The 14,140-nt window shown below is 42.1% G+C and overlaps 1 protein-coding gene across 2 annotated transcripts in view; it reads left to right on the top strand.

Annotated features, from left to right (window-relative positions):
- The window catches only part of Cenpj (centromere protein J), a 44,602-nt gene that overhangs the window by 19,543 nt on the left and 10,919 nt on the right, over window positions 1–14,140 (top strand). For both annotated transcript variants that reach the window (XM_021181857.1, XM_029468694.1), the window contains exons 5-9: window positions 484–595; window positions 1,911–2,013; window positions 2,124–3,750; window positions 6,012–6,144; window positions 12,664–12,829. In XM_021181857.1, the coding sequence (XP_021037516.1) occupies window positions 484–595; window positions 1,911–2,013; window positions 2,124–3,750; window positions 6,012–6,144; window positions 12,664–12,829 (2,141 nt within the window). The remainder of the gene's footprint in view (window positions 1–483; window positions 596–1,910; window positions 2,014–2,123; window positions 3,751–6,011; window positions 6,145–12,663; window positions 12,830–14,140) is intronic.

Here is a 14,140-nt window from a genome sequence, read left to right as displayed (position 1 = left end):
TCTCTCCCTACTTTCCTCCCTCCCTCCTTCCCTCCCTCCTCTTTCTTTCTTTCTTTCTTTCTTTCTTTCTTTCTTTCTTTCTTTCTTTTTCTTTCTTCTTTCTTTCTTTCTTTCTTTCTTTCTTTCTTTCTTTCTTTCTTTCCTGTTTGTTTTTTGAGAATGGATCTTACTATATAGCCTTGGCTGGCTTTGAATTTATGGCTGTCTTCCTGTCTCTGCCTCCCAGGTGCTAGGATTACAGATGCATGCCAGCCTACTTGGCTGTATTTTTCAAATCCTTCCTTTTTGTTTTTGTGGTGCCGGGGATCATCAAATTTAAGGTTTGGGTTCACTAGGCAAGTGATCTATACTAGGCTATGTACTACATAGACATAGGCCCTCTGTACTACATTTAATTACATATTTTAGTAGCTTGTGATCATCTTATGTCTTAAAACTTTATTCTGCAGTTTTTGAACTAAGTTGTCCCTAATTTTCTTCTAGGGGAAGGTGCTTTGCCACGTTGGGGAAGGAAGATGGGGAGGAGTCAGGAAGGGAAGGATGTGAGCTTACAAAGCCGTGGCGATTCTTCAGGAGTGGTTAATATTGACGAAAGGTACAGCTCTTACTCAGAGTACTGAGAAATGAACCATGTGGTATTTTCCTTATTGAGCTCTGTGTTGGAGAAATCTATGCTTGCTTGTCTCTCTTCAATGTGCCTCAGAGCACCAGCCTGATGATGTAACCATTGCATTCCATTAAGCAAGAGACCGTGTTGGAAGTAAGGACAGTTCTAGTAGCCATGACATTGTACTGGACACCTTCTGCTGGGCATTGTGGTTCAGGCCTGTAATCCTAGCACTGAGGCTACACAGCAGAATCTGAAGACAGCCTGAAATAAACAGGGTGGCCTTGATGTGCTCCTCCTATTTAAAGAAATGTTGCCTTATAGTTAAATACAGTTGTGGAAAAAAGGAAAGCCAGATGTTGAAATTTCCCACTTGGTGTCAGCTACAAATTATATTTGCATCATTAGTTAAAGTTAGGGAAATTAAGAAATGTTATTTCAGCTGGGCAGTGGAGGCAGAGGCAGGTGGATCTCTAATGAGTTCTAGGCTGGCCTGGTCTATACAGCAAGTTCCAGATGGCCAGGGCTACACAGAGAAACCCTGTCTTCAAAAACAAAAGTATCTTTAAATAGTTTAATTTTTTATATCTTTGAATTTCTAACATTATAGGGCAGATAGCTTCTGATTACGGCTTTACTTGACAACCTTTCTTACTGTAAAAATGTGCACTTAATATTAAGATTAAACAATGACTGGTTACTCCATTCAGTGAGTGTGTCTGCAGCCAGTGGGTAGAGCTCAGAAGGGTTCTTTAGTATCCCCAAGTCCTGTGTAGACTTACATATTTTTGTATTTTGGGGGGCTAGAGAAGGATTGTAGATTTCATTAGGTTTCAAAGGGGAAGGTAAATAGAGGTCTTTTTGCTTATTTTGTTTAAATTTATTTTCTTTCTGCTCTGTGTGCAGGATATAGGAAAAGTTGTGGGTATCAGTTCTCTCCTTCACTGTAGGTTCTGGGTCTTGAACTTGGGTCTCAAGGCTTGCACAGCAGGTACCTTTACCTGCCCTATTTTGTTTGAGACAGCCTCACTGTGTAGCTCTGACTGGCCTCTGCCTGCTTTAATGTCTTGAGTGCTAGGATTGTTAACATAGTTATCATCATACCTTGTTCTTTTTTTTCTTTTGTTTTGGGGATTGAACCAAGGTCTAGCACATGTGAAGCCTGTCTCTGCTGTTAACCTCTAAGCTGGCCCCTGGTCCTGGAGAATGTTAGCTTATAGTGCAGGCCGAGGTATTGACTGTTACACGAGTATAAATACTTACATTGTAAGTTGAGTGTTTGTGACTTGGTTTTTATGATTAGGCCCATCAAAGCTGCCGTTAGAGAGAAGCAGCAGACATTTGAGGACTACTTAGAAGAGCAGATTCAACTGGAAGAGCGAGAGCTTAGACAGAAGCAGCTGCAGGTAAGCGGAGCGCTGTTGCCATAGCTATCAGTCTTCAGGGAGACTGGCTTCAGAAATGACTGAGATGACTTGTATATGCAAATTAATTGGATTTTGTCTTTTTACTTTAGGAAGCAGAAGGACCATTGCTAGTGAAAACGAAACCCAAGCAACCATTTTTAAAACGAGGAGAAGGTTTAGCTAGGTTTACTAATGCTAAATCTAAATTTCAAAAGGGAAAAGAAAGTAAGCCAGCAAGCACACAGAGCCCATCAGAGGACCAGCCTGGGTCTAAAGTAGACAGACATCATTTGCAGAGGAAAACTGCTCTCATAAATAAAGACCTGTGTGCAGAAACTCCCACTGTTAAAAAGGACAGTAAAGCTAGATCCAAGGCTGGCTTTGCCTCACTCAGGCAGAAACCCAAAGTGACCAAGACCAATATGAGAGAAAGTCTCTCCCCACCAGGACTGAAAGCCCAGACGGGGAAGAAACGTGATGGACAGTTTAGACACCAGGTCAAAGTAGAACGAAATGTACATGCTAATGATAAAGAAAATGTGCCTGCATGCAAAAAGCCCTGGGATGCTGGCTGCAAGATGTGGAGTAAGACACAGGGGAGAGAGAGACTTCCTCTGTCCACAGGACCAGTTGGCTGTGTGGTCTCTAGGAGCCCGATACGTGAGACAGACAGAGAGACAGAATCTTCCCTTGATTTTTCTCTTCAGAAAAAATTAGAGATTTGGGAACGAGAAAAAGAAAAGGAAAACTTGGAATTAGATGAATTTTTATTTTTGGAACGGGCTGCTGATGAAATATCATTTTCTAGTAATTCCTCATTTGTACTGAAAATCTTAGAAAGGGATCAGCAGATCTATGAAGGCCACAGGCTGTCTTCTACTCCTGTCAAAGCTGTACAGCAGCGTGAGGCACAGCAGGCAGATCCTAGGGGTCAGAGTAACTGCAGTGAGATTCCCCGTTACGGTGTCGCACATGAGAACGAGAGTGAATGCGAGGCCATGCTCTTGTCTTGGGGTTCAGGGTCACCTGATGGTTTGAGGGAACTGTCCTGTAAACGTAGTATGAAAGCCTTTCAAACCAGCACTGCTGAGAACCAGAGCCAATGGGATGCAAGGGATGATGGCGCTGCCAACAGCGCCAGTAGCACTGAGTCTGAGGAGCAGCATGACATTACCATCAAACCGTCCACCGAGGTTGGGGACAGGGTCTTCAGCAACAGGGAGGATAGTCCACAAGTCTGTGATGCCAAAGGACCTTTTAGGGACACCAGGGCTCAGGAAGATAAATGGAGAGATGCAGACCTGGATCTGTCTGATAAAGAGTGTAGCAGTGACGAGTCTGTCATAGTTGAAAGCCTGAACAATAAAGTATTGGAACCACTGAGACTGCCCTCCTCACAAGTTGGGAGTAAAATTGACTTCGATGATGAAAGATCTTGGACAGACCTTGAGGAGAATCCATATGAACATGGTGTTATCCACAGAGAGGAAGCCATATATGGTACACCCCAGGCACAGTGCCACAGTAAGAGTGAAGGATGTGTTCTGGACAAAACAATAAAAAGGAAGATTGCACCAGTCAAGAAGGGAGAAGACTTCAAGTGTGACAGACACATAAGCCCTCCTCCTCCATCCGACTTGATGGTAAAATTCTTCCCTTCTTTGAAACCAAAGCCAAAATTAGATTCACACTTGGAAAATGAATCCAAGTTAAACCTGAGTCAAGATCAACCACCAGGTAAGTCAAGGCATGAGAAAATGTTGCAGGGTGTGCCACTACACTGTTGTTTTTAATGTGCATGTAATTGTCAAGCACTTTATCTTTGGCACAATCAGATTGCCAGCACACCACTCTTCTCCTTTGGGGCATTGAGGGTTAAATATGAACATTTCAGTTTTGCAACAGTGTATCTGATAACCTAATATGGGTCTTAAGTGACTAATGAGTAACTTTTTGGGTTGTGTGGATATATGCTGGACAGAAGGACGGTGCTTCAGTGGGACACTGTGCTATTTCACTGTGCTGCTACTTAGAATGGAATACAATTTGAAAATAATCCCTGGAATTTTCTATTAAATATATTTGGCTTGTACTTGACTGCTAGGAACTGAAACTGAGAAATTACAAATTGTTGATAAAGTGTGGAGTGAGTGTGTGTGTGTGTATGTGTGTATGTCTGTTATACAATTTTTTCCCTTCCCTAGACTTGACCTTTCATGATGGTATAAACATTATCATTCATTATATTTATGCATTGTAGCTGCCCATAGCTACAGGAACTGGGTTCCTGAGAGGGAGGCTGGAGCTATATGGGAGGAAACAAGAGAAATTAGGAGACCAAGACAGATTCCGATCAAGGCCCAATGTTTACTAAGAGTCTGAGCTTATAAAGGGGGAAGGCCTATTCCCTGCCATGCCACTCTTGATGGTTTGTTGCCAGCCTGTCAGCCCTTGATCTGCCAGAGCTGTTAGCACTAGGTTGCCAATGGATAGGTTGTCGGCTATCTCAGGAATATCTCAGGAAGACAGGTTCAGCCTCTCAGCGGGTAGCAGTGTCTTAGAGAAGAACACAGGTGGCAGAACAGTAGACCTAACCAGGTCAGAAGACTCCACCCTAGGTGGTCTCAGTCATAGTAGCAGAACAGGTCTGAGTCAGCCTGCTCTGGAGTAAAGGTGTGTGTGTGCGTGCATGCGCATATGTATATCTGACATATATATGTGGTGTCTGAGGAGGCCAGAAGAGGCCTCAGATCCCTAGAGCTGACACTCCAGTGGTTGTTAACCATCTGTATGAGTGCTGGGAATCAGTTCACAGCCCCTGGAAGGGTAGCAAGTGCTCTTACTAGCTGCATCATCTTTTCCAGCTCTTTGCTTAAGGTAATATTTTAAGATTGCTCTAACACATAAACTCAAATATGCAGGAAGTTTGAATGCTTGAAAATGTAACAAACCAAAAACATCTATGATTAAATTTTCCAAAGGTAAATTCCATACTATTTTGGGGGTTTTCTTTGTAGACATTTTTCCTGTGTACTTTTATAGTGATATTGGCATGTATTACAATGTTCTATCTACAACATACTTTTATCTTGTTGTAAAGACCAGATGTATTTTTCAGGCAGGCAGGACTAAGTGATAGCCAGATTAGAATTGCTGAACTCAAGGGTAAAGTATTCACTGTTTTGGGACTAGAGAGGCTCACAGTTAAAAGCACTGTTGTTCTTACGAAGGACCCAAGGACGAGATGGCTCACAACTGTTTGTAACTCTAGCTCTAGTTGGTCTAATGCCTCTGGCCTCTCTGGGCACCACACTCACACGTACGTATCTACATGCAGACATAATGTACATATAATTTTAAACAACAAAAAATGTTTTCAAAAGTTTTGATATTTACTTTTTAAATAGCAAATTTAATAATAAAAAAGGAATTATGCAACCCCTGCACCTTCCCTGTGTGTGTGTGTGTTTGTAAGTTATAGGATATTGAGCAGTTCAGTAGGCTGGCCTGGACTTGCTGTGTGCCCCAGGCTGCCTTTGAACTTGAGATCCTTTCCCTTAGTTCCTGAGCACTAGGATCACAAGTGTGTGTCCATGGCCAGCAGGTGTTTCTTTTGTTTATGTCTGGTTTGGGTATTGATTAGCCTTTCAGATCGCGTGTGAATTAATTCATATTCTATACTTGCTAGTCTTTTTAAAGGATTTGAATTAAACTGTTTCTTTTTACCTATAACATCAGTCCTTTGTTGGTCTGGAACTCACTCTGTAGACCAAGCTGCCTTTGAACTTAAGAGTACTCCTTCTGCCTCTGCTTCTTGAGTGCTAGGTTTGCAAGCAAGCAGCTGTCCAACATTGATTCTTTCTTAACGTTAAACTGTTTGCTTTAGAAAGCCAGGTTCATAATGGCACTGGTTCCATGGCAAACCTTCTTGGCTGTTGCATTCATAGATGGCTAGTGTTTGGTTGTAAAAAGTTCAGAATTTATGGTCTGTTTTATAGGTGACAGTGTTCGATCTCAGGTTTTAAGAGAGAAAGTTACTGAATTGGAATCAGAAATAGAAAAATTTAAAGCTGAGAACACATCTTTAGCTAAACTTCGTATTGAACGAGAAAGTGCCTTGGAAAAACTGAGGTAAGTTTTCATCTACGAGAAGAGAAAATATGATTTAATTGTTTCTTTAAGACTATGTTCAAAGTTTTGGCAAAGTTTTGATCACTTGTAAGAGATATAAATGAAAAAGAGGACACATTTCTGTCATATCAATAAATTTTTCGTTGAGGCGACATAGCTTAGTTTCTAGCATGCTCACCTTGCATGCATGAGGAGTCCTGTATTTCGGTCCCCAGCACTCCGAACCTGAGGTGTGGCATCAAGCTCCTCCAACCCCAGGATTTGGGAGCTGATGGCAGGAGCATCAGAAGTTCAAGGTTACCCTCAACTGTATAGTGCATTCAAGACCAGACTGGATAACATGAGGACCTGTCTCAAAAAATTTAATTAAATGAAATGACCTAGTTTAGCCACATACAATATAGAGAAACATTTAGTGGTAAGATAAGTTGAAATTCAAAAATCAGTTTGTAGTTCTGAACCCAGTGTCAACTGGCTAGCAAGGTCATTTCCCAGGTTTTTGTAACAAAGCACTGTGTCTTGGGTACCAATATTTGTGCTTCTAGAAGCTGGAAGGCTAAAGTCCCGACCTCTAGCTGGGCTTTGTTACCCACCCACCTTCTGGTGGCTGAGGCAGTCCTTGGTGAGCCTTGGTTGGCGTGAGTATCACTGAGGTCTCTGCCTCTGTGGTCTCATGGCCACTTTCCCTCTTGTTTTTATCTCCATGTAGTATTTTCTTCTGCATATCTGATTCTCTGTCTAGGCAGCACCTACCTCTCTCTCTCTCTTTCTCTCTCTCTCATTTTTGAGTCTCCCCATATAATCAAGACCGGTGAGTGGTTGAACACACAAATGAGAGGCTGAGAGTTCAGTCTCTAGTACTACAAAATAAATAAATAAAACAAACCAGAAAAGCTGGGTGTGGTGGCTCAGAACATCAGCATTTATTTAATATTAAGAGCGAAGACTTGTGATCAGCTGGAACCAAGACATTGTGTTAACTCTATGCACTCTCAGAGTCTTAAACACTCAAGGATATTTAGTCAGATCTCCCAAAACGTGACTAACACACATTGTAGGCTTCCATCAGTCTAGCCATCTTCTGCTTGTCTATCACAGTGATGACTACAGTATGCACTTGCACATGTGCATGCTCACGTGCGTTGTAACGCTCTGGGCTATGAGCATACTTTTTAATTTCACCACTTTGTACAGTGGCCAAGCAGACACCTCAAACTCTAGCATTTACACTAAGCACATTTTATGCATTTTGTGTTGGCAGTTATGGAGGGCAAAAGCAATTTATTGTTGCAATGTATAAATATTTTTGATAAAACAGTTTATATTTTATAAAGTTATTATAACACTAAAGCTGTACCTCAAAACTCTCACAAATAATTTAATCAAATAGTCTACATGAATTCAGAGATCTGTGTGGACCTTTTTATTGCTCTTACAGTATCCTCTTTAGCAAATTATGACCTTCACTTTACTGGACTTTTTTGAGTTTTCTGTTTGTTTTTAATTTTTTCCCCCTAGCCTTCACTTCATTGTTTTTCCTAAATTCAACAATATTGGATGATCCTGTGCCTAGCATGTTAGGGCCATTGTACCTCAGGAATAGCACTTGAGTTAACCATGTCACCGCAGTGAGGTCACCTCTTAACATTGTCCAAATCTGAGTCTAGTGACAAGCATGAAAGCATGCTGATGCATGAAGAACTGAGCTTAAAACAGCCTTGTATGAAACACTGGCATGTTTTCATTGTATTTCAAGAACAATTAGAATTGTCCAGAGATACTTCATATTATCTTCCAATTCATCATCATTTTTTCCAAGATCTTTTGGAAGAAAAAAAAATTTTTTTTTTTTTTTTTGGTTTTTTTTGAGACAGGGTTTCTCTGTGTAGCCCTGGCTATACTGGAACTCACTCTGTAGACCAGGCTGGCCTCAAACTCAGAAATCTGCCTGCCCCTGCCTCTCGAGTGCTGGAATTAAAGGCATGTGTCACCATTCCCGGCGAAAATTTTTATAAAAAGAGCAACAGTATGTTGCTTTAGGTTACTTTAAATGCCAGTTAATTGCCTTGTAAAAGGACACTAGAAAAAAAAAATAACATTGCACTGTGTAAACACAACATTAAAATAAAACACCAGTTACTTTTGAGGTACAATTGGCCACATTAGTCGTTTCCCATGTATGCATAGAAAGTGATGTTTAAAATGGGGTTTTAGCATTAAAAATTCACTCAGCATTTTATACTCATTACACAAAATTTTTCAGAAATAAAAGCCAATCATTAAACAAATTTGGAAGTCATAGCATCATCACACTGTTATGCTGAAAAAAAAACCCACTAATTTTTCTATAGTAAAAAAAAAAATATATATATATACACACACACATATGTATATATATATTTCAGTCAGATTTAACATTTTAAGAGTGTAAATATATTTTGTTATTACTGTTTATGTATGTGACCACTCAAGCACTTTGCAAGGAAACTGGATGCTTTAGAATGGGACTATTTGCATACAAATGAAATGTGCCTTTGTAGCATTCTAAGAAAAAGGATGCTTTATACTCTTAAATCACCACAAATACACAAAGTTTAAAATAGATTAAAATTTGAATAAATAAATCAAAAAAGTGATAGCTCAGATTTGTAATCCCAGCAGGAGGAAGCTGAGGCAGGCGGATGCCACAAATGTGAGGCTACCATGGGTAACAGAATGACAGAATGAGACCCTATATCAAGCCCTATGCTCCAAACAAGCATGCAGAAACAAAACCCCTAAACCAACCAACCAACCAAAAACCCCACAGAGTTGTGCCTTCCCCGTATGCTTGCTGGGTTTAGTTGTACTAAGTTCTGGAACTTGCTCTGTTCTGGCTGGACAAGGGACTTTGCATGGTTTCATTTCCTTTACATTGCTGAGGATTGTTTCATGTCTACAGATGGTCCACTATGGTAGGATGGCCTATTCGTAGTTGAGAAGGATGCACCTTTTACAGTGGATAGTGTTCTCTGTATGCCTGTTGGGTTTAATTGGTGTATGGGTTAGCCCTAGAGGGAGGAGACAAAGGTATCTTTTAACCAAGGGGTAGGTGGCATTCTTCTTACTCATTGTTTACTCTTTTTTTGAGATTATAACCCAATTACAACATTTCTCCCTTCCCTCCCTCTCCTCCGTCCAAACACTTCCACACACCCCTCTGCTTTCTTTAAATTCATGGCCCTCTTTTTCATTGTTATTGCATTCATGTATGTATATACATGTATATTCCTAAATACAACCTGCTCAGTCTGTCTATATGTGTGTTACTTGTGTGTACGTTTTCAGGGCTGACTTTGGTATTGGATAACTAACTGGCGTGCTTTTTCATGGGGAAGACTGGTTTTCCCACTCTTGGGCTCCCCCTCATGTTTTCGGTAGTCATGTTGGTGGGACTATGGGCTAGCTTCACATTGTCAGGAGACACAGTCTCACAGCAGACTCCCTGATGTCTGGTGCTCAGTCTTTCTGCTCGCTCCCTCTTCCACCATGTCCCCAGCATTGGGTTCTAGAGTGCTTTGTAGATGTGTCCACAGCTCTGCACTTTGACTAGCTGTGCTTTTCTGTAGTGGGCTCTGTCTGCCTGACTCCTGGAGCTGCAGTGACTACTGCAGTGAGCAGAAGGTAAATGCTAGTACTTGTAGTTTCCTTTTAGATGCATGTGGGCTGTGTGCCCTGGAGTGGGATGAAGGCTGAGTGCTGGTCACACCCCAGCACCCTCAGGGCATTGCTGCCACAGAGTGCTTTGCCTGTTCAGTTAGACAGGACTGATGGTGCCAGGTGAGGGATGGCAGTAAGGGTGATGCCTTCAGTCTTCATTCTGGCATGAATCTATATGCCACTGGCCATTCCCAAGGTTGTAGTGGGCAAATGTCTCGTTGTCTATCAGTGTGTTGGGGTTAGGATGATGATGCCTTGCGTGTCTTTTCTGTCTAAACACCAATCTCCTATAGTATGGGCATTCTGTGGGTCGAGGCAGCCACTCTTTTGGGCCAGGTTTGTTCCCTGAGGCTATTTTATGTGCCGATGCAGAACAGTGTCTGTGGATTTCTGATATGAGAATAGGCATGGATTTCTGACCCATAGAGCAGTTTAATTTCAGGTCCTAGCTCCCTGGGAGATATGAAATCCTTTCCCAAAGCAAGACTACAGTACAGGTTTCAGGTTATGTATCTTGTGGATTATAAACCTGTGAGAACTGAAACTTGCCAACAGAGAGTGCTGGGAGCATCTGTGTGCTAAAGTTTGCTGGGACAGAGCCAAGTCCTTGTCTGTGGCACCTGGTAACACATGAGGGTATTTTGGCTTTGTTATTATACCATTCCCTACATGTCTACATTTTACAAGGTTTCTGATTTTATATGAATATTTAAATTTACATGTACTGCTCAGTGTGGTGGTATAAGCCTTTAATCCCAGCACTTGGAAGGCAGAGACAGATGGATCTCAGAGTTCAAGGTCAGCCTGGTCTACAGAGTGAGTTCCAGAGAAACCCTGTCTCAAAAAATAATATGTGTGTGTGTGTGTGTTAGTTACATGGGCATGCATGTGGGGGTCAAATGACAACATTCAGGAGTTGTTTTTTTCTTTTTACTATGTGGGTTCAATTTCAGTTGTCAGTATGCCACGAACGGAGCCATCTCACCTGCTTGGCCCAGGGCTCCATTTTCTTCTGCTGTTGTAGTGTTGGTTGCTCACCTCAGAGAGCAGCTGTATACATGTTGCTTTAGTTCTTTGTGGAGAAGCAGGCGAGTGCCAGGTGCTTCAGTTAACCTTTTTGACCCTCACGAGCTGTGTTGTCTCTAAAATCTTCCAACAAGCCTGTCTGGGAAGGATGTGGAAGCATCATTCTGGCTCTTCCTGCCCTCAGTGATGTGAGGGGCAGATCAGAGCACAGGGCCTCATGGTTCTCTCAGCCCTGCACCTCAGGTACCTCAGGATGGATGGCATAGTCCCCACAACTGTCCCCAGGAGGCCTAGGGACTAAAGGGGTTACTAGGAGCGCCTGTAGAGATGCTTAGATGCTCACCATTCTCCACCCCAGAGCTCTGAGGCTGCTGCCGCCTCTTGGTTTTGTTTGTTTAGGTGGCTGGATGGTTTCTCCAGTTTCCTACTCCACCATCTGTCCTGATATAATTTCTGTTCTTTTCTAAAAGTCTACAGAAGTGTGAATTCTAAAATATGCCTGACCCCAGAGAATAGAATTAAAGACCAGCATTAACTCACCTAACAGAAACTGTTACTGTATATGTTACCTGAGGTGGGTTTAAAAATTAGATGCAGAATATTATCTTGTTACTTTCTAATGAAAAAAATCTTTATTTTTACAATTATATCTTGTAACTGTATGCTTATTTTACAAGTAGGTTTGTGGGCCAACAAGCTAGCTTAGTTAGTAAAGGCATTTCTGCTAAGCCTGCCGAGCTGAGGCCAGTCTCCAGGATCCACATGGTGGGGAGACAGACCAGTTAGGTGCTGTCTACATGTGCGCCCACATGACATGAACACACAAGTAAAGCAAATTAGAATGCAATTTAAAAACAAATAGTGGGTAGAGAGTAGGAACTTAATTAAAATGTCTTCTTCACTCAAGGTAACTTTTCAAATTCTGTAACTTCATTAGAAGTATACTTTTCAAGAACATTGAAATCATAAAGTAAAAGGATTTACGGATTGTTTCCTGTGTTAGAAATGAGGAAACAGGTACTGACAGGAAAGCTGCCCAGGTCTGCGTTCTTAAGGGAGAGGGCCACAGTTCCAGCCCAGCAGTCCGGTTCTGAGTCTTGGGCTGCCTTAAATGTCTTCTTTAATCCGCTCTGTAAGCGCCACTGTGTTAGTGCACTCCAGCCTTCCACATTTATTACATTTTTTAAAAATTATTTTTACATTTGTTATTGTGTGTGCTTCTTGTTTTCCCCCTAATGCTTCTAATGTGTCATACATTTATTTATTTTTTCCCATTTGTGTATCATGTATATGTTGTGAGGTTGATCCCTGACATGGTACTAGTGTGGTCAGAGGACATTTTTCAGGACTCTGTCCTCTTTCCACCCTGGGATCCAACTCGGCATCAGATTCACGCAGTAAGCCTTTCACCTGCAGAGCTAGCTCTGTGCTGGCCCTGTTACTGTATGGTTTCCCATTGCAGTGTAGTAGGCTGTGGCATCCCGCTTCCTAGATTCACAGTGGGCACCTAGTACATGCTTGATGAATGAGTGTTAGGGCACGTGAACTGGCTGACCTTTGAGGCCAGTGGATTGTAGATGGATTTACTTACTGTATTTACTTATTTTTTAGCACTGGGGATTTGTTTAGTTTTGTGATGAAGGGTCTCACTGTGATGCTCAGGCTGGGGTTGAATATTTCAGTATTCCAGGGATCCTGTATCTACCCTCGGAGAAGGTGTATACCATCACACTTGGGTGAACATAGGTCATTATACTGAGACTGTCCCATGACAATGTGGCATGTTTATCGTAGGAAAGAAATTGCTGACTTTGAGCAACAAAAAGCAAGAGAGCTGGCTCGAATAGAAGAGTATAGAAAGGAGGAGACAAGGAAACTACAGAAGGATCGCAAAGTCTTTGAGAAGTACACAGCAGCTGCAAGAACATTCCCAGATAAAAAGGAGCGCGAAGAAATACAGGTACCTGGCTCTACACCACACTCCAGGTTAATAAAGACAGCAATCTTGGGAGAGTCCCATTAGAGTTCTTCGATGTTTCAGAAAGAAAGTGTGAGCTGGCAATCATGTGTGTCACTAATTCAAGGTCTTAGAAGGCTGAGGGAGAAGAGGCTAGAGGGTGAAACCCTGTCTCAAGAAGGGGGTGGGTAGGGAGAGAAACAGGTGTCTGTGACACCGTATCACAGTGTGACTCTGACAGACAGTTGCCAGTCCTGTATTCAGTAACAAAGTTCCTGCAGAAACCCTGGGGGACCAAGAAGCCAGAATCTGGATGTGCACTGGTTCAGTGTCATGCCTTCAGTTTGACTGTCACACAGTGGCTGTGCACCGGTTCAGTGTCATGCCTTCAGTTTGACTGTCACACAGTGGCTGTGCACNGGTTCAGTGTCATGCCTTCAGTTTGACTGTCACACAGTGGCTGTGCACNGGTTCAGTGTCATGCCTTCAGTTTGACTGTCACACAGTGGCTGTGCACCGGTTCAGTGTCATGCCTATCACACAGTGCTAGCTCTTTTCACTCATAGCAGTTTTATGCCCATGTACTAACTAGGCATAGTTAGTTACAAAACTTACAAAGTGAGAGGGCAGGTAGTGGTTCTGTTCATCTTAGAGGTAAACATGGGCATGGCAGAGGAAAGTAGCAGTTAAAAACAATGCATGCACTTTTTCAATTATATTTTCTACACGTATAGGTTATTTGCCTGCATGTATGTATGTACATTATATATGTGCAGTGCCCCTGAAGATCAAAAAAGGGTGTCAGATCTCCTGGGCACTAGGGTTACAGATGGTTATGAGCCACCAAGTGGGTGCTGGAAATCAAACCCAGGTCTTCTGGAAGAGCAGCTGGTGCTCTTACCTACTGAGCTGTCTCTAGCATTTATTAGAACTATAAACCTAGGAAAAACTAGAGTAATGTATCTATACATTGACACATGCAAAGCTTCCTAATGAAACTCATTTAGCTAAGTATAAAATCCAGCGTGTATGTTAGACTGTAAGTTAAACATCCCAGCTAAGTATAAAACCCAGCGTGTATGTTAGACTGTAAGTTAAACATCCCAGCCTATCAGCACAGTTTTCCATAGCTGTACCTGTGCTGCATAAGATGTGAGCTCACTTTCTGCCTCACATACTTCCCATGTTGCACTGCAGCAGAGGGCAATGTTGCCTCTCATTTGCACACCTGCAGTGTTAGTTGCCTGCCAGGAGCCTGCTAGGATACTCTAAAAGCTAGCAGTACCTTCCTGAGATGGTTTCACTGTGGACTGT

The sequence above is a fragment of the Mus caroli genome, chromosome 14 (assembly GCF_900094665.2).
Source record: "Mus caroli chromosome 14, CAROLI_EIJ_v1.1, whole genome shotgun sequence".
NCBI classification, from domain to species: Eukaryota; Metazoa; Chordata; class Mammalia; order Rodentia; family Muridae; genus Mus; species Mus caroli.
The sequence above is the reverse complement of the archived record's forward strand: the minus strand, read 5'-3'. Positions and strand labels throughout refer to the sequence as shown.